The 24001-nt window shown below is 38.2% G+C and overlaps 3 protein-coding genes across 5 annotated transcripts; 1 reads left to right on the top strand and 2 right to left on the bottom strand.

Moving 5' to 3' along the window:
- Window positions 1-4898: 4898 nt before the first annotated feature.
- LOC141599579 (adenosine kinase 2) lies at window positions 4899-9668 on the top strand. Of its 2 annotated transcripts, none has more exons than XM_074419646.1 (13): window positions 4899-5015; window positions 5374-5461; window positions 5556-5609; window positions 6471-6517; window positions 6616-6647; window positions 6760-6861; window positions 6946-7013; window positions 7719-7795; window positions 7877-7974; window positions 8060-8130; window positions 8222-8288; window positions 9009-9192; window positions 9287-9668. In XM_074419646.1, exons 2-13 carry the CDS (start codon window positions 5379-5381, stop codon window positions 9427-9429), a joined length of 1026 nt encoding a protein of 341 aa, XP_074275747.1. In that variant the 5' UTR covers window positions 4899-5015; window positions 5374-5378; the 3' UTR covers window positions 9430-9668. The 2 variants fall into 2 exon arrangements, with proteins under 2 accessions (XP_074275747.1, XP_074275745.1); XM_074419644.1 differs by having other exon boundaries at window positions 4926-5015; window positions 5371-5461.
- A 207-nt stretch (window positions 9669-9875) lies between these two features.
- On the bottom strand, window positions 9876-10742 carry LOC141600866 (uncharacterized). Its single transcript, XM_074421122.1, has one exon. It carries the CDS (start codon window positions 10740-10742, stop codon window positions 9876-9878), a length of 867 nt encoding a protein of 288 aa, XP_074277223.1.
- Window positions 10743-19064: 8322 nt separating this feature from the next.
- On the bottom strand, window positions 19065-22856 carry LOC141599580 (lysM domain-containing GPI-anchored protein 2). Of its 2 annotated transcripts, none has more exons than XM_074419648.1 (4): window positions 22058-22856; window positions 19944-20064; window positions 19539-19732; window positions 19065-19369 (listed from the first exon to the last, which is right to left on the bottom strand). In XM_074419648.1, exons 1-4 carry the CDS (start codon window positions 22713-22715, stop codon window positions 19260-19262), a joined length of 1083 nt encoding a protein of 360 aa, XP_074275749.1. In that variant the 5' UTR covers window positions 22716-22856; the 3' UTR covers window positions 19065-19259. The 2 variants fall into 2 exon arrangements, with proteins under 2 accessions (XP_074275749.1, XP_074275748.1); XM_074419647.1 differs by having other exon boundaries at window positions 19065-19372; window positions 22058-22850.
- Between the last annotated feature and the right edge of the window lie 1145 nt (window positions 22857-24001).

Below are 24001 nucleotides of genomic sequence, written 5' to 3'. Positions count from 1 at the left end.
TCCGTTTGATGGTTGATCTTCTTTTGTGGATTGTCTTGGTATTGAGTGCTATTGAGTGTTATGGAAGTGAGACAAGATTGGAAACATTATTTTGTGGTTATTCGATAATGTTATGGAGTCTATACCGAGAGGATATGTTATCTAGTAAGCGTGGTTAGTGGAGCTGGTGTTAGGTGTCCATAGGTTGGGTTGGAACTTCGGGGACGAAGTTCTTTTTAAGGGAGGAAGATTGTAACACTACGGATTTTATAAGCTATGTACTCGACCGAGTAGAGCCTACTCGGCCGAGTAGTGTCAAGAGTGTAGTCTGTTTGGATTCTGCCGAGGAATACTCGGCCGAGTATAGTGAATACTCGACCGAGTAGAGGATACTCGGCCGAGTATACACTTTACTCGACCGAGTATCCGGTCTGGCGAAGTAATGTTTCCGCGGTTTTGGTTAAAATCATTAGAGGTTATACATAATCGTTAAATCGTTTCTAAAATCATTTCTCCCCAAAAACATAAACTACGTTCATTCTCCTCTAATCATCTTCATCAATTCCAAGTCAAAGGTCGTCGATTGGGGGTTCTAGCATCTCATTCCGTGTCAATCGCCGTAGTAAGTGTATTATCCTTGTTCATCTATTGTCATTCTTATAAGTTAACAAACCCTAATTTGGTTAATTTGGGGGTTTAGGGTTTTGGTCATCATATGTTGTTGATTGTTGATTATCGTTGTTGTAGGTGATGATGTCTTACTAGTTGTGCATTTTTATGATTGATTGCGGCGCGTAGCGATTGCGAAAAGGTAGGGTTTCCCTACTCAGTTACTGTTAATTGAATTAAGACTGTGCTTGTGTTGTAATTGTTGTTATCTACTGATCATCGGAGTATGGGTGTTGTGATGACGGTGGTGATGTGGTTGTATTGTGACAGTTGTGGTGTTGTGACAGCTGTGATGCTGTGGTGTTGTGTGATTGTGGTGGAGTCACTTGCGGGAGTGGCTTCACACCCTAGTTCGCCCTCCGTGGAACCCGTCACGGGAGGGGATGTGCACATTAAGGGACAGGGATTGTTAGTCGCTCGTTGATGAGCTGGACTTGGTGGGGATGGGCTGCGGTCACCCACTGGCGGAGTGGATTACCTGTTGCGATGGGTAATCTGGCAGGGCTACACACTTCGGTGTGTAGTCGGTTACTATGGAGGACGATCAGTCGGTTACATTGTTTGTTTGTCTTACATTGATTGTATGGTACTGACCCCGTTGTTGTTGTTTTGTAAAACCTGCGGTGATCCATTCGGGGATGGTGAGCAGACTTGACAGGTATTGCATTTGGTGAGCTTGGGCGGTCATGGGGAAGTCGTCATCACCGATTGTTGTAGTATCACGATCACGAGTCTTAGCTATGATTTTGTAGTTGTCCTCAGTTGTATTCACTTTATTGGTTTTGGTTTGGAATTGGATTGTTGTAAACATTAATACTTTACAGTACTTCTTATAAATGTGTTTAGGACGGACGCTTTTGATATATACTAACCTCGGGCAACCGAGATGGTAACAGCCTTTCATGCTTGGGTAGTCCTGGTAAGGTACCTTGGTATGAGGGGGTGTTACACTTATGGTATCAGCAGCCATCATATTTTATTGCAGAATTTGTGTTTTTATTGTATGCAAGTTTAATTCTCAGTAGTTTACATTGCCAACCGATTGACAAAGAACTAAACATATTAATAATTTCACGATAATAAAATCCTAATAATTTCAACAAAACATCCTAATAAGTGGTGAACAATTGAATTACTTCTTGGAAAATTATGGTCAATTGTCAAATTTGTAAAACAATTAGATTCGATTTTAGGGAAAAAGGAAGTTATTTTGATTAGGTTTAGGAAAAAGGGGATAATAGTTAAACCTCCACCTGCTTGCGTAATTTGAAGAACATTTGTCAAACTGGGTTGGTGATTTTAGATTTTTGGATTAATATAGTTTGGGTTATCCTCATGAAATAACCCAATTATAAAAAGGAGAACTACGTTTAAGACTTAGAGTAGACGGTAAACGAAAAGTTATTGATTTTTTTTTGTTATAAAAATATTTCATTTTTCAACCTACAATTTTATAGGGGAAGAGCACAAATTCTCAGGAAAGATGGTCTCTCATTAATCTCGATAAAAGACCTCTCTCATTAAAGCAATTATCATTTGATTTTGATTATCATTTTTTTTTAGATTTTTCCTTGAACACAATTAGTGTATTATTGTATTTTTCCATTTATCTAAAATATAGAACTACATTATTAGATGAAGCTCTTCCCGTTAATTTGACATTTCTACAGTTCCACCGTTCTAATGCTCCTTAATTAACCAAAAAGTCCAAAGAAATTGGTAAACAGCTACGAGTTTTGAGGAGTTTGTACATTTATTAATTTGATATGGGGATAACAATGGGGATAAACAACATAGTAAGGTAAACGACTTGCACTTTTGAGGAGTTTATATTGTATAATGAGGTGATGACAATCGTTGAGCTAAGTATTTGGGTGATAAGCAAAGCATTCAATGAAAGTTTCATTTACTATAACTATATGGTGTTTTGCGTACGGATAACTAACTTAATTTACAAATTACTAAATTATATTCCATTAAAAAATTTATCTATAAATTTGAAAAGTGAAAACTTAAAGGATAAAACTTTAAAATAATTTGTAATTATCCTCTTATTCTAACAAATTGTAATGCCTATTCCTAGAATCCTTACGTAAACGTACTTCTTAATCTTATATAAAATTAATAAGATAATTTTTTGAAAAGAAATAAACTTTAATGAAAGGTGTTCAAATTAATAAGATAGGAAGATTTATACGGAGTACCTTATTTGAGTAATTGAAATACAACTTTTACGTATAATTCAAAATGACATTAAAAGGTCTAAACAATTAGAGGAAGGCCAAATTCGAAACCTGTGCAACGCACGGGCACAAAATCTAATAAAAATAATAACTATCTATAATGAGAGGGGTTTTTCACAAAAATTAATGAAAAACTGTCTCTTAGAAATTTATGGAAAAGTATAATGTGTACAATGTGTACAACAATGCGAGCTTTGGGTATTAGTTAGATGATTTATCTCTTTTTAATATTATATAAAGTAATATATCTAATCTCAACCTCAAGGAGTATATATCTTTTCATTATTTTTCATTTTCTATTTTAATCGGGTCAATATAGTGTGGGAACATGAAATGCACAATCTCATTTGCGTACGGAGCACTATAATTTCCGCAAGTTTAAATACTTCTACGAATATATGAGTACACGAGAATAAAATTTTAGTACAACTCCTAATAATACTCATATAACATCCCTCCAATTTTTTACCCGGTTGCAAAACGTCGCCGACGTTTTGTAACGAATCGTCGACGCATTTCATAAAAAAGACGCCTCCTGCCCTTCCTCTTCCTCTCTCTCTACCCAATTCTCTCCCAAGCAAAAAAAAAAAAAAAAAAAAAAAAAAAAAAAAGAAACGATGTTCTAACTCGACATCAACAAAACAACAACACGAAAAATCGACATCAACAAAACAACGATTCAATGTCAAACAACGAGCAATCCACATCAAATGCTAACAACGAATTTGAGGTACGTAATTACACAATCTATTTTCATTTCAATCGATTTAGTATGATAATTGAATTAGATTTTAAGTTGTTATATTGAATTACATGTTAAGTTGTAGTCGTGTATATGGATGAATTGTAACAAACAATTACAAGTTAAGTCTTCATAGAATTAGGATGAATGTAACAAACACGCCCAAACCCGTCGAAAATATTTGTAGTCGTCAATTAGGACGTTGAAATTCAAAGTCCCTCATGGAGAGGGACGTGTATATTCAAAGTCCTCAATGGAGAGGGACGTGGAGATTCAATGTCCCTCATGGACTAGGGGCGTGGACATTCAAAGTCCGTCGTGGACAGGGGACTTTGAATTTCAATGTCCACCATGGACAGGACTTTGAAACTCAAAGTCCATCCCCATCAAAGTCCTCGTCCATGGTGGACATTGAAATTCAAAGTCCTCGTCCATGGTGGACATTGAAATTCAAAGTCCTTCATCCATGACGGACTTTGAATATTCACGTCTCTGTCCATGATGGACGTTGAGTTTTCACGTCCCCATCCATGGGGGACTTTGAATCTACACGTCCCTCACCATGAGGGACTTTGATTTTCTACGTCCTAATTGACGACTTCGTTGTTAGCATTTGATGTGGATTGCTCGTTGTTTGACATTGAATCGTTGTTTTGTTGATGTCGATTTTTCGTGTAGTTCTTCAACCAACCGAGTTAGTTAGTTCTTCAACATTTTTTTTTAGTGTTTTTTGCTTGGGAGAGAATTGGGTAGAGAGAGGATGAGCAAGGGTAAGAGGCGTCTTTTTTATGAAAAACGTCGACGATTTGTTATAAAACGTCGACGACGTTTTATAGCCCCCATTTTTTATTATCTTCTCTCTTTCTCTTTTCAAACAAGTTTGATTATCTTTCGTCTTGTTTTTTGGTAAGTTTCATTCATTTTCTATTACAATACTTTATTTTTTCTTTTTTCCCTCTCTTATTTTTTGTGCCAAAAAAAAAAGGAGGAAGATAATAAGAAATTGGAGAAAGTACAATATTGATCTTACAAAGTACATTATACATAATTTTGAAGTCATTAGTTACTTATGACAATATAATTACATTTTTCACAAACTCACTTTAAAAAAAACAATTTTTAGTAACCGTGCAATGCACGGGCACTAAATCTAGTTATACTATATACATTGTAGAGAGAAGGGCAAAGTTGGAAATTGAAATGAATAATAGGGACGGGATGAGTAATATAGAGGCGGTCTTCAACAATTTTGTACTGTCTATATAAGCCAACGTATCTCCCCTACTGAACGCTCTCCGCCACCTCTCTGTTTCCGTCGCTTTTTCCCTCGCCTTTTTTTTCCACTCTTTTTCATTTTCCGTCACTCCGCTCTTACACTTCAGGTACTCTAAATCTTTCTCTTGTTCGATTACATTTCAGTAACTTTCTGTCTTTAATTTCTTGTTTAATCACGTTCTTGTCGATTTAATTTTCAATTTTTCTGATTAATTGATTCAAACGATTTTTATTTTTTTTTCCGATTTTCCAAAATTTTAATTACTGTTTGACGTGTTACATTTGTAGTTATTTCGTTTTTTCTGGAGAAAAGATTAATTGATTATCCTATGAGATTGATTATGATTGATAGATTTAGAAATTTGTATGATTATAACTATTGATTTGTTCGATTTCAAAATTTTGATCTAGATCTATACTATCTCATTTTTTCATTCTTTCTCTTTTCTTTTCCTCCTTAAGAAGAAGACATGGAGTACGATGGAGTGTTGTTGGGGATGGGTAACCCTCTTTTGGATATCTCTGCCGTTGTTGATCAAGATTTCTTGAACAAGTAATCATTAATTTTTCTGGATCTGTTGAATACGAGTGGTGTTGTTTTCTGGGTTACATTGTTTTTATTCATTTCATCTAACATTGGTATGTAGGTACGATATTAAGCTCAACAATGCCATTCTTGCAGAGGACAAACATCTCCCTATGTAAGTCACTACATACTCAACCTTATTAAATTTATTTTATTTTAGGCAAATTCTCATTTCAGACGTTGATATCCGTCTTAAGCTTAACACGGGCCAAGTGCTAGTATTTCTCAGATGTGTTCTGAGATCACCTCTATCCTCTCCTACTTACATTTCAGATCTACAATTAATTTAATTCTATTCTTTTTAGTGTAAATTATGCTGATTTCGCTTTTATTGTCAATCATTTATCTGATACATTTTGCCATCACCTTGCTATTTCATATCAAGGCTTCCTTTACTGATTCATCTCTTTTTTAATTTGATGACCAAAATTCTGTAGTTTCATACATCAAACATGAAATGCTTTACATTTTATCTATGTTTTCTCCGCATATTTGAAGAAACTAATGATCACAATAAACATTCTAAGCTCCAATGTTGACAATAAATTTGGAATTTGAGGTGGGACTGTACCACAAAAGAAAATATATTATCGAGTTGATGTGTTATTTTATACTCCCTCCATCTCATTTATACAGCCCCTTTTTGAGTTACGTAGTTCGCTTTGGCCATTAGTTTCTCATAAAACAGAATTAGTTGCAACTTTTTGTAAAATATAATACGAGTATGAAAATGATGTCTCTGAAAATCAAGCATGACAATTTGTCATCATAGTATTACATATACGAGGTCTTGGGAAAGTGTAATGGTCGATCTTGACCATAAAAGTCAAAAGGGTATAAATGGAATGGAACCGACACCGAGATAGTGCAAAGCTAAGATATTAGGGGTTAGTCCTTCAAAGTAGTGATGTTTTACTAGTATAACTTTTTCGATATATGTTGATTTTACTTATGTTTGTAAATAATTTACTAATAGGTATGATGAGATGGCTAGCAAGTTCAAAGTGGACTTCATTGCTGGAGGTAATGTGCAATTGGCATTTTAGAAAATTTTAGTACATATGCTCGAGTGAAACCGAACCCCTCACATTATTTCAATTGACGATCTGTATTTGTTCCAGGTGCTACTCAAAATTCCATTAGAGTTGCTCAGGTATACCACAATCTTTTTTAAAGTAATAGGGGTACATCTTTTAAGAAAACTAGCAAATCAACTCTTTAGTCTTTGAATGCTACGAAATAATTCATTTCATTCGATTTTCCAGTGGATGCTCCAAAAGCCTGGGGCTACAAGCTACATTGGTTGCATTGGCAAGGACAAATTTGGAGAAGAGATGAAGCAAAATGCAAAAGATGCTGGTGTAAACGTAAGCTCACTGTTTTTTTTCCTTTTTTTTCTTAATATGTCCTTGTTTTCATCATTATTGATTTTAAGCCAATTTTTTTACCAGGTTCACTATTATGAGACTGACTCGGCACCCACAGGGACTTGTGGTGTTTGTGTTGTTGGTGGTGAAAGGTGAGTCGGGCTTCCTCCATCCCATTTATATTTCAGATTAAATATTGAAACCAATTACCCTTGCCAAGATATTGCAAGTCTGCCTTTTACGTTTTATTTTTCTTTTAAAACACTGCAAAGTTAAGTTTTATTCCCTCCCTTCGTCCCAACCATTTTTTATTTTTTGTAAGTGATATTTTAATCGAAGCTAAACAAATGATTGAGACATAGGGAGCATGTAATTTATAAATTTTGTCAGCAACATTTTTCATTTATATTTTGGGAGCGTCTTTTTTTTGGCTCTTTTTCACCATTGGGTAGGGTTGGCAGATCAATTTTGCTGCCATAGTTTCTTATTCTAATTAGAGGTTTACATTAGATTTTGGTTGTGCATTAGGTAGGGAGGTGGTTGTATTCCCATTAATGCATCACCTCATCTCAAATAAGGCCCAAGTGTACGATGAATCTCTTGAGCTTGAAAGCTTTGTTTATTTTGCTACCCTTAGCTTGTGTCTCAAAAGTTGTCATCTTGCCGATAAGCTTATACTGGTATCAGATGGTAAAAGTGCCATTGAAGTTTTGAGCTATGATGCTCATAACACAGCATAGTCGTTTTAGTTGGGGTTTATTAAAAAAGAAGCTCTAGAGTCTTGGTTGGCGAACTTTAGTCTCTGCTTTCAGTGTTTGCTATTGAAACTCGAACCTTATCCTTGTATATGTATGCAGGTCACTCATTGCTAACCTCTCTGCTGCTAACTGCTACAAGGTTGATCATTTAAAGAAACCTGAAAACTGGGCTTTGGGTATTAGCCTTTATTATTATATCTCCATCTTTGTTTTTAATTTGTTTTAGTTTGAAGCTAAATTTCCCTTGTATTTGATAGTTGAGAAGGCTAAGTACTATTACATTGCTGGGTTCTTTCTGACTGTTTCTCCTGATTCAATTCAACTTGTGGCTGAACATGCTGCTGCCAATGACAAGGTGACATTTGGAACATTTTACTTTAATTTCCTTCCCAGCTTTTTTGAAAAATTGTGACGTGGGCTTTTTTTCAATATTTTTGCAGATATTCATGATGAATCTATCTGCTCCATTCATCTGTGAGTTTTTCAGGGATCCCCAAGAGAAATTTTTGCCGTAAGCCAGCTTCTCTACATTCACCTTTCTTTTGTGTTCGGCTCTGTTTGCCGTTGCCATTGTACTAACACTGTCTGAAACTGTTTGTCAGATACATGGATTACGTTTTTGGCAATGAAACAGAAGCGAGGACCTTTTCGAAAGTCCACGGTTGGGAGGTAATAATCATTTTATGTGAACTAGAGAACACCTTTTTTATTGCCAATCTTCTCTTTAAAGGGTACACTTGTCAAAATTGACCTGACCAGAGACCCAAATTAGACCTGAACTCAACAGCTGGAATATGGCGAAAGCCAGCTCTTAATTGGCCCAAACTTGTTATAGAAATTCTCACCATCCAAAATTACCAGATCCATGATAAGCCTCAATATACTTGAAATGACCCAAAACGACTAATTGTAAACAATTGCTAAATTTATCTACGTGAAAAATACAATCCTTAATAGCCAGTTAGCCACGATTGACCCATCCACCTTTAACTTGTATACAAAATGATTCGATAATAGAGAATAGGTGAATCACTCCCTAGGCTAAGATAAGCCAACAGACCCGATCTGAAGTAGTACATCATATGCCTGATATGGCCTGACATTGTTGTACCCCAAATTACCCATCTGGCTGGATGACTCAACCTACACTACCTTGTGACACCATAGTACCCCGAAAAGATACCATCTTGATGTGATCAAATTGACTCGTTTCAAAGTGCGTAACATACTTGAAATTACCTGACCAAAACTATCTCAGTCCAAATCCGAGACCCAATGACCTGTTTGCCTTATCTCATCATAGGTGAGAGAGCCCTTGAGGCATAGAGTAATGTTATGAATTATGAAATTGTCAACAATGTGTTTGACGACCGTTATTTTCATTATCAGACGGATGATGTAGAAGAGATTGCCATCAAGATTTCAAGGTGGCCAAAGGCGTCGGGAACACACAAGAGAATTACTGTCATCACCCAGGGTGCGGATCCTGTTGTTGTTGCCGAGGATGGTAAAGTGAAGACATTCCCTGTACCAGTGTTGCCTAAGGAGAAGCTAGTTGACACAAATGGAGCAGGTATACTTCCTTGAATATTTGAGGATACCATCTTATTTGCTCAGGCTTATTCGCAATCTCTAATATGTACTTTGATGCTAAACTTTCGTTGCAGGTGATGCATTCGTTGGAGGATTTTTGTCTCAGTTGGTTCAGGGCAAACCTATTGAGGACTGTGTAAAGGCAGGTAACTATGGTGCTAATGCGATCATCCAAAGGTCGGGTTGCACCTACCCAGAGAAGCCTGATTTCAACTAGACAATGGCGATTCTCAACTTAAAAGAGAGTTGTTTAGACTTCAAGAGTTGATAACATATTTTCCTGGTTATCCTCATTTTTTAGAGCTTGTTTCTTTGGTGCTCTTGTTACTGCTTTTTGGGAATTTGATCGAGGATATGATTTTATAGAGCATTTTTATGCAGGTCTATCCAATGGTCTGTATCAAAAATCTTAAAGAGATACTATTACATGAATAAAGTAGTTTTTGAGTTCTTGAAGAGTGAAAATTCTCTTAATCTGCACTCCTTAAGTTCTGTAATTTTGCTTATCGCTAGTTGCAACTAACAGCAGTCCGTAACAGCGCTTTTTCTTTCTTTTGATTTCAACTCTCTGAACTCCTATTCGATAAAAACTCAAGCAATTCAAATACTCTGTACAGTATTTTTTTTTTTTTTTTTTTTTTTTGACAACTGTAAAGAAAGTTTCTACAATCTTATGGCCTGCCGAGCCAGGCCATGAGCCACACTATTAAGGTACCTCGGAATAAAACAAAAACTCAAACAATGAAAAAACCTAGCAGAACTATGAATCTCCTCCAGTAGGTCCTTAATCAGATGATCCGTTTTAGTCAAATAAGCAATCACATTGATCAAATGTAGACAATCCGAAGAAATGACGAGATGGAGTAGCCCTCTAGATCTCGCCCATGAAACCACATCCCTGACGCCGAGGGCCTCGGCTTGGAGTGCCGATTCCGCTCTAGTGCTCACCTGCCTGCGCATACACTCACGCCCCATCTCATCATATGCCACCCATCCGAAAGCCGCCTTAAAAGACCGATCCCAACTCGCATCCACCTTAATCCGAAGAGAAGAGCAAGAGCCCGGTTGTCCAATCATGTGAAAAGGGATACCATTCCGTAAGTCCGCTTTTTGCTGATCAATCTGGTCCCCAACGCTCCCTCGAGGCTCTTTGCGAACATCCTTATTATCCACCTGATTGTTTAGAATATGCACCCTCTCCTTGATAGAATCAAACAAGACACCAATCAAAACCCGCGGGTTGGTCGCCAGACCTTCAAATTTCACCTTGTTTCGAATAATCCATAGGCCCCAGATAATGGCAATGAAGAGAATAACTCTTCTCGGTCCTTCCTCCTGTTTTCCCAGGTATTGGACCCAGTCAATAATCCAATCGGTCATAGTAAGATGCTTAGCGCCTTCCACCCTGATCCCAAGATCCGACCCCGCCCAAATCCTAGCCGAGGAGGCACAGTCCCTAAAAAGATGCTCAACAGACTCCAAATTACTATGCTCAGCTCCACATAACCCATAGAACACATCTTCCCCCATATTTCTTTGTTGGAACTCGTGTCCCACTGATAACGTACCCGTAAATATCCTCCAAATCAGAATCTTCCAAGTGTTAGGAACCGGCATAGTCCATAGGTGCTTTTGACAAAACACCTGTCCACGTTTACCCAGTCTAGTGAAGTCCTTTTGGGATCCCTTCCTGGTTATATACTCCTCGAAGAACAGCCCATAGCCGCTTTTCACCGTAAAACACCCATGGTTTGAGAAAGGCCAATTGTAGATACCCGTATCCGTCGATATTGGAATTTATAGAGAACCCGACAAACACCCGATGATGATAGGACACATGTATCCTTTAGTTGTCATTGTCATTATTTGGGCTCGTTTTACGAGGTAGAATGGGCGCCGTCGATGAAGTAATTTATTAATTTAAATGATATTTAAATTAATGTTTTTAGTAAGTTCATTTTGTTATTTTAAATGATATTTAAAATTAATGTGTTTTTTAAGTGAATTCTTTATTCATTTAATTTAAATGATATTTAAATTAAAGCTTTATTTTGAATTTATTTTCTTAAGCTTATTTTATTGAAAATAAAATAAATATTTGATTTGAAAAATCATTTTATGAGAATATTTGATTTGAAAAGTCATTTATTTTAATTTGTTATTTGATTTGAAAAATCGTTTTTTAAAAGCGAGAAACTCGTTTTTTTGCATCGTGTGTTTTGAGCTCGGTTTTAGCTCGTTTTTTAAGCCCGTTTCTTTTGCGAATTGGCACGAATCTCGAGTACACTAACCCACCTATACCAATACCCATCAACCCATGTTCGAACCCCCATACCATGGCCCAAAATTCTCGTTCAAAACCAACCCCAAGCAGCCCGCACCAAACCGCAAACAGCCCCTGTTTTGCGAGCCAATTCCCGAGCCCAAACCCGCTCCAAACACTACCAAGACCCGTACCCATTAACCCTAACCCATACCCTAGTATCCTACCCATATTATCCTAGCTTAATCACCAAGAAATCCCCCAAAACGAACCCTAGAAACCCCTCCCAAAGCTGCTGGACAGCAGCTATTCCCATTGAGCCCGATTTGCCTCCCCTCCCTTTTAACCTATTTTAACTCCCTATAAATACCACCCCTTCACCATACAATCATTCCTCTAAGTTCTCCATACATCTTACCATCATATAGAAGCTTTAAACCTCAGAAACAAACCCTAAACATCCTCCAAAAACCCTAAACAAAACCGACACACAAACTGAAACTGTTTGTGTGTCTCCTTCGAAAATCATCTCGTTCCTCCATCAAAACACCATAAAAATTCGAGTTTCTTGTTCCTAATTAACCATAGAACATCCATACACACATTAGATAAATAATTACGAGCCAAATTGTCCTTGAGAGTACACGAAATCCCTCGAAAAACAGAGTGAAATAACACTCTGTTTTCGCGGTTTTTTCCTTGTCTGTCCAGTTCTGTTTGTGCTCGTTTTTCGTGCCCAATAACCCAAAACGAGCAGGGGTTGCTTTAAGATCCTTGTTCTACTCTCTTTCTAGTTTCCAAAACATCTTTCGGATTGAATTTTCGTCGTGAAACGAGGGAGATATCACTGTTTTAAAACTGCTGTCCAGAAACTTTCCAAAACGCGTGTTGCTTTGTTACTTCGTCGACGACGGCCTCTCGAGATAAAATCTACCATCGATTACGACCCAAGACGGTGTCAACGATACATGTAGGTTGAGGGTGCATCAAATCCCCTTCTCTTCTCTTTTTATTTCGTTTTTTTTATGCCTTTTTTTATTGTCTTTTTTTGTTTGTTTTTGTTTGTTTTTTCGATTGTTTTAAATTAACTATGAAACTAGTTAGTCCGAGTATGAGTTAAAGTATCACCATGAACACCCGCGTTGACTTGAGATGGGAAAAGAAACCGCTCCTTCTGTCGGTCGTACACCCCCGTCTCATTTACATATCCTCGTGTTCAAGGTAGGGCATAAATAAAACAAGTTATCTAACCTCGATCTTCGCTTTCGACCCTCTTACTGTTTCGGCCAAATCGATGGACCTTAGGACCCGTTGTATGTTAGTTTAACCTCTGATTGTTAACCTATGACGTAATTAGATGACTTTAATTCAATTCAATAATTTAATTAGACACTTTAGGTGGCTTCGACGTAAGTTATAAAATCAACTAACAATTCTGTAAATAACTGAACGCATCTTTCTTATCACTTGATTTCTCGCTAGCATAGGAGTGCGTGATTAGCACCCCCCTATTAACACTCGACGAGTAAGCATTAATCTTATGATATCTGACCTAATTGGACCCATTAGGCCGTGTAGAATGCACCCTTGCGCGACAATCAATCAACATCGTTTTTAACTCGTTTTCTAACTTGTTTTCGATTCCTTTTCGCAATCATTCGATCTAATCAATTAATCTAACTTAGGAACTAGGTTGGCTTTGGTTGGGCCGTGTCTTGGCCGTGTGCTTTGGCCGTGTATTTTGGCCTTCTTTGTTCGTCTCCCTCTTTTGTTTATCTTTTGTTCTTTGTCGTTTATAACTTGTAATTTACGGTTTTGTTTATCGAGTTGTAATCTTTTAATTTTGTTTTACTTCTTTTGAGTCAAAACCTTTTCAAAAACCTTGGTCTTATTTGGTTAGACGGTTGTTCCCGATGCTTGTAAAAGCGTAGTAAACCGCATGTTGTCGAAAGCAACATGGCCCGGTTTATGCTAATACATGCTTTGGTGCGTAGCCTTATGTCTAATTCGATGAGATTAAGCGCGAGCACGCAATACGAGGATGACCCAAGGACCGTGGGTCATGTGAGCCGAGGGCCACCCTCAAGTGCACGGTTTTCAAGGCCAATTGGCCGCGGGTTTGCGTCATGTATTGTTTTGTTTATAGCAATTGTAATTAGATCGAGTTGTAATTTATTTATTGTTGTGTCGGCATGAAATGCCCGGTTTGTAATAGGTAGATCCCAACGGCTCCCCCATTCCCCCTTAAGCCTTGATTGCTTTGTTTGTATGTTGTTTAGACTAATCAACCCACATGCTAAATTACAACTTTGACAAAGTTAGTTTAGTTGCATCTAAAACGACGTAGAAACTTCACATGTTAGGGTTAAAACAACGTTTTGCACATCATGCATCGCAGTAGCTATGACCTTGTTTGAAATCCGACACTTGACTTAGTAGAGGCCGTTATCGACGGGCGGGGTTGGGTGTCCTTATGGGCTTCCCAACACGTACCCTCACCCCTTACTCAAGATCTATGGTTTGTGGATCCGTCTAAATACCATTGGATTACGAGAGTCATTCAAATCGAGTGATATAGGGTACAAGTCTTTATCTTTAATCACTCGTAGTCGATGGGCTTTATGCTTTTCGATGAAAGGTGTAAAGTTGACTTGAACGGTTCCAAGTTCCCAAAAAACTTGGTGGCGACTCTAATTGGTCTTAATTCGATTCGAAAGAACCTCGAGTCGATTATGTCAGGTGTGGATCCCTCGGACGCAGTTCCCGAGGGCCTTGTCCACACCAATACACCTCATCTTTCAGTCCCTCCGTCCTAAGCCTGATTGCCAGAATCCTTTCCGCGTGTTCCTCTACAAACACGGACCGTATGAACTCTTCATTCCATGCACCTTGACGTCCAAACATTCAATCGGGAGTTACCACCAGGCTTCCACCCCAAAAAACCTTTGAGGTTCTGAAAACCATACAGGATGCTGCGAACTCCCCACGAGGAACTAGTACCTGAACAAGGTACCCGATTCCGCATCAACAATTTGAGTCCCGAAAAGCTTTTGCCTAAAAACCTTGCTAAAAAAATACCTATCACCCGAGATCAATCGCCATCCATGCTTAGCCAACAAAGCTTTATTCAAACATTCAATATTGCGAATCCCCAACCCTCCCTTACATTTAGGAAGGCTCAGGAAGTTTTTGCTACACCAGTGAACACTCTTCCCTAGTTTACACCCCGTCCACCAAAATTGTGCCAAGAGAGAATTAATCTTCCTTGCCACACTTACCGGAATCTTGAAAACCGATAGAAAGAAATTTGAGAGATTGGAAAGGACCGAGGAAACTAGAGTCAACCGCCCCGCCGGTGATAGAAAAATACCATTCCATGAAGAGATCCGCTTAGTAACATGATCCACCAATGTTTGAAAGATGTCCCTCTTAGACTCTTGAAATTCAGCAGGGATACCAAGGTATTTCCCAATTCCTTTATTATTCCGGATGTTGAAGCCTTTTAGAATTCGTTGTATCGCTGCCAGAGTCATATTCGGACTGAAGATGATTCCTGATTTTGCTGTATTTAATCTCTGTCCAGAGGCCTCACAATAATCACTGATCAAAGTTTTAAGATGATAGGCTGAATCTCCCTTATCCTTGAAGAAGAAAATCGCATCATCGGCAAAGAACAAGTGAGTCATTGGTTGTACCCCTCTGCATAAAGTAAACCCATGCAACCTGCCAGACTCTCGGGCATATTCAATATTCGCCGAAAGAACTTCCATACACAGAAGGAAGAGAAAAGGAGATAGAGGATCTCCCTGACGAAGACCACATTTGGGCTTGAATTGAGGTAAAGGTATACCATTGAGGAGCACCTCATAACTCATAGTGGTAACACAGCTCATGATAAGTCTTACTAGCTTTAGCGGGAAACCAAACTTAATCAACGTCATTTCCAAGAAATCCCAGCGTATCCTATCATACGCCTTACTCATATCCGCTTTAAAGGCGCACCGCCCCTGAGATCCTTTCTTGAATCGCGATATGTTGTGAATCGCCTCATGTGCCAACAAAATATTATCGCTAATATTCCGACCCGGCATAAAAGCATTTTGGAATTCACTAACCAGAGAACCCATAACCTTAGCAATCCGATTCGCAATACATTTGGTGACCACACGCATGATTACATTACACAGACTTATGGGCGTGTCGACACTCCTTCCGGAGTGTCATTCTTAGGGATAAGAGTAATAAAAGTTCTATTTGATTCCCGTAAGACTCTCCCCGAGTTTAGAATGGACAAAACCGCCTTTGTAAAAACCTGTTTAACCATGGACCAGCATTTTTGATAAAAACACGCGGGAATACCATCCGGACCCGGAGCTTTAAAAGCCCCCATTTGAAAAACTGCGGTACGTACCTCCTTTGCCGAAAACGGTCTAGCTATACGATCAGCCTCATCATGATCAAGCCGTAATGACACATGATTAATGACGCGCTCCAAAGGCGTTGTATCAACTGGTGTCACATCAAAACTTGAAACCTGGTACAAGTCCATGAAAGCATTTTGAAAGATTTCACCGACCTCCGCATCATCATACCTCCACTGACCATCCTCACCTCTTATGCCATGAATAAGATTCCTCCCAGACCTTCCCTTGACCCAGTTAAAGAAGAACTTTGTACAAGTGTCTCCCTCCACCGTCCACCGTAGCTTAGCCCGTTGCTTCCAATACTTCTCAGCCGCAATTGCGAACTCCCGAAGTTCCTCATGGGCTCTCATATAGTCCTCTTCGCCTCTCCCCGAACAAGCCGCATTAATCCCATGTTCCAATTTCCGGTCAAAACCATCCCACTTCTCATTCCATTCCGCCTTTTTATTCAAAGTCCATTTCTTAACGCAACTTCGAACTCTTGCCAACTTTCGAGTGATACGAAACGCCGGAGACCCATTGTCATCAATGCCCCAGGCATTTCGAACTTGCTCCAAGCACTCCTCATAATCCAAAGCCCAAGCATCCAGTTTAAAGGGTCGTTTACCGGTGGTACGGGTGAGATTCAGATCCACCTCAATCGGAGCATGATCCGAAAGTTGAATTGGATAATGTTTAATACCAGTATCCGGGAAAACAGACAACCAATCCTTAGAACCCAACGCTTTGTCCAACCTTTCATAAACTCGCTTATCCCCTTTTCTATTATTACACCATGTAAACCGCGGCCCCTTATAAGGGATATCCACCATCTCATTTCTTAATTTCCACAAAGAGAAATCCTCCACACCTTCAATCGGTCTTTGACTAGTACTAAGTTTATCACTTCGATATTCCACTTGATTAAAATCCCCAACAATAAGAAAAGGAAGAGAACATGCATCAATCCAACTCTCTAAGTCTAACAAAACCGGTGCCCGCATATGTACATTCGGCGCACCATAAAAAAGAACAAGATACCATAATCGTCCATTATATTTCTCCACTAGAAAGATGATAAAATTATTACAAGCTTTGACTAGCTTAAACTTCGACTCCCTTCTCCACCCAACCCAAAGACCACCCGAAGAACCAACCGCCTCCATCCCAAAATTCTCCACAAAACCAGAAGAGCGAAACAAAGGGAAAATATGACTCGGACTACATTTAGTCTCCATTAGAAAAACGAAATCATAAAACTTACTACCTAATAACGCTCTTAGTTTCGGAATTGTAGGGGCGAGCGTGTTATTTAGACCCCTACAATTCCACACAAGTCCCATCATGGCGAAAGAGGAGGTTGTGAAGGCCCAACCTCCGCAAAGCCGTCAATATCAGCTGCTCCACCGTTCACAGATGGAATTGATGAGTCACTAGAGTCCACCATAACCACATCTTCAATGTTAACCCTAAAAGCCCAAGGTTGATGTGTAGTTGCTGCTACTGTCTTAGCCTGATCTTCCTTACCAAGTCCAGCACTCCCCTTGCTCCTCTTAGCCAGGCGGTACAGATACGCCATTGCATTTCCCATTGATAACTTTGCCTCCTCAGGGATAATATAATCCCCTACATCAGTACAGCACTTCCGTTTCCTAGCAGCTCCCATGACATCTTTATAATCCTCACGCAGATCAGAACAGTGATAAGCATCCACCAAACCAAGGCACCCATCAGAATTGCTTCCCACTGGTAACTCTGCAAACAGCTTAGCCTTATTCCCAACAGGAGAAATATCAAAAAACCTTAAATCCTTACCTTTACCCGGTCCTAGTTTAACTTGACAGGCCTCCCTTACATACGCATCCTGTAATAATTTTTCAAGAGGAACCAGATTTGAAGAGCCCTCCTCAATCTCCTTCCCTTTCCTTTTAATACTCTGTACAGTAAGAAGTAAAATGAACACACCAAATAAAATGGTGTATCATGTAAGATAAGGAACTGTTGTTAAAAAATTGACACCTTTGGTCACTGAAAGTAAACGTCTGAAATTCGAATGTCTGATACATTGCATACTAACACATTGTTTTAAAACAAATTCTTGTTTAAGACCGCCATAAACAATTGTCAATGACTTTACCAATTAAACTAACAAATACAATTCACCATCCTGGTGCAATTGCAGATTTACCATGTCATAATTACGAGAAGCGAGTGGCTTTTTTGCTGTCTGGCTGCCTCTTCCCCTCACAGTGAAATATAAATACAGGTTGAAGGTATCCATTCTTGCGCATGGTCAGAAAGTTTATGTTCATCTTCGCTCAACTTTTAGTAGTCAGTTCTATTATGCAATCTGAAGTGGTGAGATACAAAATGAAGGAAGACATTTTCAAACAGATGGACAAAATATCATGATACAAGAATTGAAAACCGTTTTCTGGAAATGCTCAATTTCTTTATTCACGTATAGTAGAAGATAACTTGTTACCCGCCATCTAATCAAAGCTGATTGCTGAAACTCAGTAGCTAGTCAGTCGATCACTGTATACAAAAGAAGAACATGTAGAAAGTTACAGTAAAACCTAGAGCAAAATGTTACAGTGCAAAATTTGATCTTTTCACACAGACGAGTGTAGGTAGAAGTCGGTGACTTAAGCCACTGGAACTAGAGCTGGAAGGGTGTGTGGATTATGTACATGGTTCAGACCAATCTCCCCTTGAGAAGCTCTCGAATCATGATGAAAAGCATCATTCTTTTTCTCACAGGACTGAGAATTGCCTGGAAAATGAGCTTGACCAGAACCAAATACCTTGCAACAAACCGAACATATGAAATTCTTTGCCCTCTTTTTTCTGTGATCACTCCCCAATTCCACAATTTCAGAGCGAAATTTTGTTTGGTGATGTACGCCTTTTAATTCTATCGTCTTAACTTTTGTTGTACGATAGATGAAAATATCCAACATGTGCCCGTTTCACCCCGGTGGATATGGATATGGATGGATGAAAAATTATTAAATGGATAAAGATGGGATATGGGTGACCATAAATTAAATGGATATGGATATGACTCCACCCCATCCATATCCCACTCATTGTCATCCCTACATGTGACACGTGAGTGTGTGTCACGAGTTGTGTATGAATTTCTTGAAATGAAAGGTACTTTATTTGTCTTACTCAAATCTCTAAACAATAGTAAAACTTTGTTTCTAACATAAATGAGAATCAATTCATCAACTAAACAAATACACTACAACACTCTTGCTTATTTGTCTTTATTTTTTGTGATACAACTCAAAAGGCAAAACAAATTAATTAAAACCTAAACAAACTTCTAGTGTACTAACACTCATACAAATGAAATACTATAAGCTATAGATATCATAGAAATCTGTGGAGCATGAGCAACTGGATCAAGAGAAGACCCGACCCGATGCTCCAACCCATTGAATGGATCTTCAAACCCAGACTACTGTCATCAGTTGCATTTCCTGCTTCGAAAACATTCAGGAAAACCATTAGTTAGTGCTTTAGTTTGCATTTTCTACCATATTCGTAACAAGTTAACACCTATTCCGTATAATCAGTTCATCAGTCCAGACAGTCCGTAAGCTGGTAAATAATGAGAGATAAAAATGGAGTTCAGAAAGGGGAAATTACCGGGGCAAGTATTGGATTGGGCCAAGGTGGTAAAAATGGTTTGATTCTTATTAAAACCGGCATAAGCACAAGTTGTCCTACTGCAGCTTGGGGAATCTGTGAAGTTTCCGAGTGACAGATCTGAAGCAGCACATTTCATAGAAGGGCAAGTATGCCAATCTACGGCCTTTAGCCCTGATGGTTCGCATTGTAGCCTGAAAACAACCAAATATTACGTCTCAGATTAATTCAACATATATAGTCGATTACAGGATTTTACGTGATAATTGAGATGGTTTCACATGGTACCTGCATATTAATCGACCTATATCTCACATGTAAGACCGTCTAATATAAAAGTTCACTGTGATTCAGATAATTACTCGATGATTGAATAAAATAGAGTGGTAAGCAATGAAGACTTACGTGAAGTTGTTTGTGGCGTCGCACTTGCACATGACGCAGTTGTGAGCTGTGTCAACATAAGTGCCAGTGGGAACTAGTAAAGGGTAGTCGAAGGAAGTCGGACTTACACTTGCACTACAAGCTGCATCACAAATTCAAGAATGAATCACAAATTTGCGCTGATAATCTCTAATACTCAAATCAACCACACTTATTATATATTTTTACCATATACAGATTACCTACCAACGACAAGAAGGTTATATATTTTAACACAATGGGAATCGAACCCCTATCTCAAAGTTAGAAGCCGGACTCTTTACCGTTAGCGTTAAGTCGGCCAACCCTTAATGGTAGATTGTTGTATAATGTGTACTCCGTATTACGAGTGTAGAATATTATAACCATCGGCCTTAACTAAGTTATTGCGATGTCATTAATGTTATGAAGACAATGGCTGTCCATAGGCTCACAGGCCGAAGCCTCGAGAAAATCAAGTTTTCAATAAAACCGGACTAATAACATGATTAATTAAACAACAAACCTCATTAACAATGTCATTAATAATTAATTATATTAAGACAATTGGAACCAAAGCAATAATAATTTAAACTCTGTATGCAGATAGAGTAACCAAAATCAGTCCGTCTCATTATAGACGGACACTATCCGTCTATAGCTATAAACGGATAGTGTCCCTCTTACAAATTAAAGTGGATAGTGCAAGTTGGGGTATCCATTTTCCACCCACTTACACTACCCACTTTAATTTGTGAGAAGTGTAATTTCCGTCTAAAATGAGAATTTGTAAACCAAAACACATGGAGACAGAGGGCGTGGGGTAGCAGAATACTGTTTTTTTCTGACACCAAAATCCAAAATGGATTTGTTTACCTTGTACAGTTGTACGACACTTATCTCCAAAGGGAATCTGACCGTTTTGCCGTTTGGCATTTTCAAATTCAAAATATAGAGTGAAAGGATGAGCACCAATATCTTCCAAGTGGAAACATCACTCCATATCATCCATATCTTACTCAGCTTGGTACTTTTAGACTAGAACGATCTATACTTAACTAGATTAAATCGAATCAAATTTATAGCATTTAAACTGAACTAAACTAAAACAAGGACTGAACGGTCATTATAAAAATTGAAATTAAGACCAAAATAACGGGACCTTAGATAGTTCAAAAGAAAGGTAATCAAATAAGATTAGATATCAACGGTTTCGAAAGTAATATGAACTCTTAGGAAAAAAGAAAAATTGACATTTAAGAGGGTTGGTATTTGGTGGGCATCATATCATAATCATAATGAGGCATAAAACTTTTATCAACTTGAATACGCATATGTGCTTTTGTAGCAGCGCCAGCCATAGACAAAGTGAGTCCATTAACATTTTGTGCGATTAAGGATGCAAATTTGACTTTTAGGAGGAAAACACATTAGTGCTCTCTAAACTCTTTCTAACTGTTGTTTTCCTACCAACACGGAAAAAATTAACCATTTCATAATAATAAAATGTGATCGTTTTCACTTGGCAAAAAAAAAAGGTAACAATAATGTACTCCTTATTGAAATCCACCTAGCAAAACTACTATTGCGCATGTGATTTTGCCCCAAATGCACCCAAAACAAGTAGCTAGCTACCATTTATTCCAATCTTTACTACATATTTGATGTTCCGTTGCATTAACTTTATGGGAAATGATAAATACAGCCCTTAGGGCTGTATTTAAGGTGCCAAAAAAGGAATGAAAACCTTAAATCAAACATTAATGACATCAATTTACGCGTAATTGTGTCTTAAATTCCAATTTTAATTCCATTTTGGGAAGTAATTTAGTTTTTAAATACAGCCCTTAGGGCTGTATTTATCATTACCGTAACTTTATTTTACTGTGTACATAAAAATAAATTAAAAAACTACAATATATATTGTTCGCAAATTCTTGTATAACCAGTTAACCACAATGGTTCAGTCATATTTTTTTATAAAATGGTTTTAAAATCCCGTTTTATTGTTTTGGACCAAAATAACCCGTATAAAAGTAAACAAACTCTATAATATCATAAAAAATAGAAAACGTAAAGAATTGAGGGGGACAGTGAGGAGAAAGTAGAAAAGAAACCTCGGAGAGGAACATCAAGCACTTGACCAGCAATAAGATCTTTAGGATCCTTAATCCCATTAACAGTCAACAACGTGGCGGAGGTGGTACCAAAATCCTCAGCAATCTGTTCAACACTACTCCCTGCAGCGACGACATGTCCATAATGGACCACCTTCTCCCCATCGACGTCATCACAGCTACAAGGAAGCGGTATCCACAGCTCATGTCCAACAATAATAAGATTAGCATCTTTAATCCCATTAGCAGCTTGTATCTGTTGATAAGTTACTAAACCCGAGAAGACTTGCATCGCGATATGCGAAAGTCCGTCATCCTTGACAATCTTATATTGCGGAACTTTGTTGGATAAACCGGTGCCGTTAACGCAGCGGCAGGGGAATGGGATTTTGACGGTGGAGTTGGCGGGGACGGTGTGGTTAGGTGGTGTGGTTGGTGGGAGGTTGTTGACGCCTAATATGGTTCGGAGGGTTTTCACTTGGAACAGGGATTGGATGTGGGACAGGGTTGTTGTGTTTGGGGAGATGTACCCAACTAGGGACTTACACGTGGAGGTTGAGCTGCATTTGAAGGAGGGTGCTGGTTGGGATGTTGATTGGGTTAGGAGGGTGGTTAGGAGAGTGAGTGTGAGGAGGTGGTGGAGGGGTGTTTTGGTCATTTTGTTGGTGGTGATTGTAATAACTGATAAGTGTTAAGTGGGGGGAAGAGGGAGGGAGGGGGAGGTTTGAATTTATGAGAGAGAAGTGTGAGTTGAATTATCTTTGAGGAGACTTTGACCTAGTGTGAGTGGGTGACCTTCAGACTTTGGGGTCTTCGGCCTTTTTCTCATATGTAAGTGGGAGGCTGGGAGCTACTATTAGTCGTCGACGTAATTACATTCATCGTGTTGAAAAACAATAGGAAATAGATATTTAACGATAAATAAGAGAAATTTAATTCAGAAAATAATTTAAAAAATTAAGTATTAAATGCCATGTTTTTTGGGCTAAAAAAGGAGTTGAATTTAATTGAATGAAGTTGAAGCAAGAATTAATTTGTGAAGAGATAAACTAAACCGAATGAAGTTACTGAATAAAGTTGAAACTAGCTAAAATTAAGTCAGAAAGAACAGAGCGTAATTGTATTATTTACAGAAGAAAAAAAGTGAAATGTGATAGTTCTATGTCAAAGCCAAAGTAAAGCCATGAAGCTCTCTCGTCTCTGCCTAGGTTTAGACATGGGAGGACATGAAACTCCGATGTCTCAACTTAGTTAGAGACATTGAACTCCCACGTTAAGCCTAGTTTGATCTCGTACATCCTAGCCTAAGTCGAGATGTGTGAGATCCATGTTTGACCAATTTAAAAAAAAAAATTAACTTGATTAGTTTAAAATTGTTTTGATTAGTTTAACTCGATTGGTAATTCATTTTTAATTTGTAATTCGTTATTCCAATTAAGTTATTAGTAATTCGATCTTAGTGTTTGCTTCAATTAGTTTAGTTCGATTATTAATTCTTTGTTTCGATTAGTAGTTCGTTTTTTCGATTAAGTTGTTAATAATTCGATCGTGGTTGTTAGTTTAGATTTGTTGATTAGTTTAATTGACCTCTTTAGGATGGGAGGGGTACTTTGGGTAGTTTATTAAAATTGTCGACGATAATTAGTAGTGGAGGAATGACAATTGGGATGAGTGTCGTTTGGTTCGCTTTAGGAATTAAAATGCCTAGGTAACTTTATTTAAATTATTTCACATGATTTTTCATTTCTTGTGAATTGGAAAAAACATGTTTGGTTGAATGTAGGTAGTGAGATTTATGTAAGAATTCCAACTTACCTACCTAGATAAGCAACATCTTCTGTTATGGAAGAATTACAGTTCCAAGATAATTCCATTTCATGTATTTTGGTGAGGATTCATCACTTTTTCTCTTCATTGCAGGTCAAACTCGAAGTGGTGGTTCAG

This window comes from Silene latifolia, chromosome 9, assembly GCF_048544455.1.
Source record: "Silene latifolia isolate original U9 population chromosome 9, ASM4854445v1, whole genome shotgun sequence".
NCBI classification, from domain to species: domain Eukaryota; kingdom Viridiplantae; phylum Streptophyta; class Magnoliopsida; order Caryophyllales; family Caryophyllaceae; genus Silene; species Silene latifolia.
The sequence above is the reverse complement of the archived record's forward strand: the minus strand, read 5'-3'. Positions and strand labels throughout refer to the sequence as shown.

Bases quoted from the DNA above. Each gene is read 5' to 3' on its own strand.
- LOC141599579 (XM_074419646.1), top strand. From the start codon at position 5,379: ATGGAGTACGATGGAGTGTTGTTGGGGATGGGTAACCCTCTTTTGGAT. The intron at 6,518-6,615 runs GTAATGTGCAAT...TATTTGTTCCAG, and splicing joins AGTGGACTTCATTGCTGGAG to GTGCTACTCAAAATTCCATT. The intron at 7,975-8,059 runs GTGACATTTGGA...ATATTTTTGCAG, and splicing joins ATGCTGCTGCCAATGACAAG to ATATTCATGATGAATCTATC.
- LOC141600866 (XM_074421122.1), bottom strand. From the start codon at position 10,742: ATGGGGGAAGATGTGTTCTATGGGTTATGTGGAGCTGAGCATAGTAAT.
- LOC141599580 (XM_074419647.1), bottom strand. From the start codon at position 22,715: ATGACCAAAACACCCCTCCACCACCTCCTCACACTCACTCTCCTAACC. The intron at 19,733-19,943 runs GTAAGTCTTCAT...GGTTGTTTTCAG, and splicing joins GACGCCACAAACAACTTCAC to GCTACAATGCGAACCATCAG. The intron at 19,373-19,538 runs GTAATTTCCCCT...ATGTTTTCGAAG, and splicing joins CCAATCCAATACTTGCCCCG to CAGGAAATGCAACTGATGAC.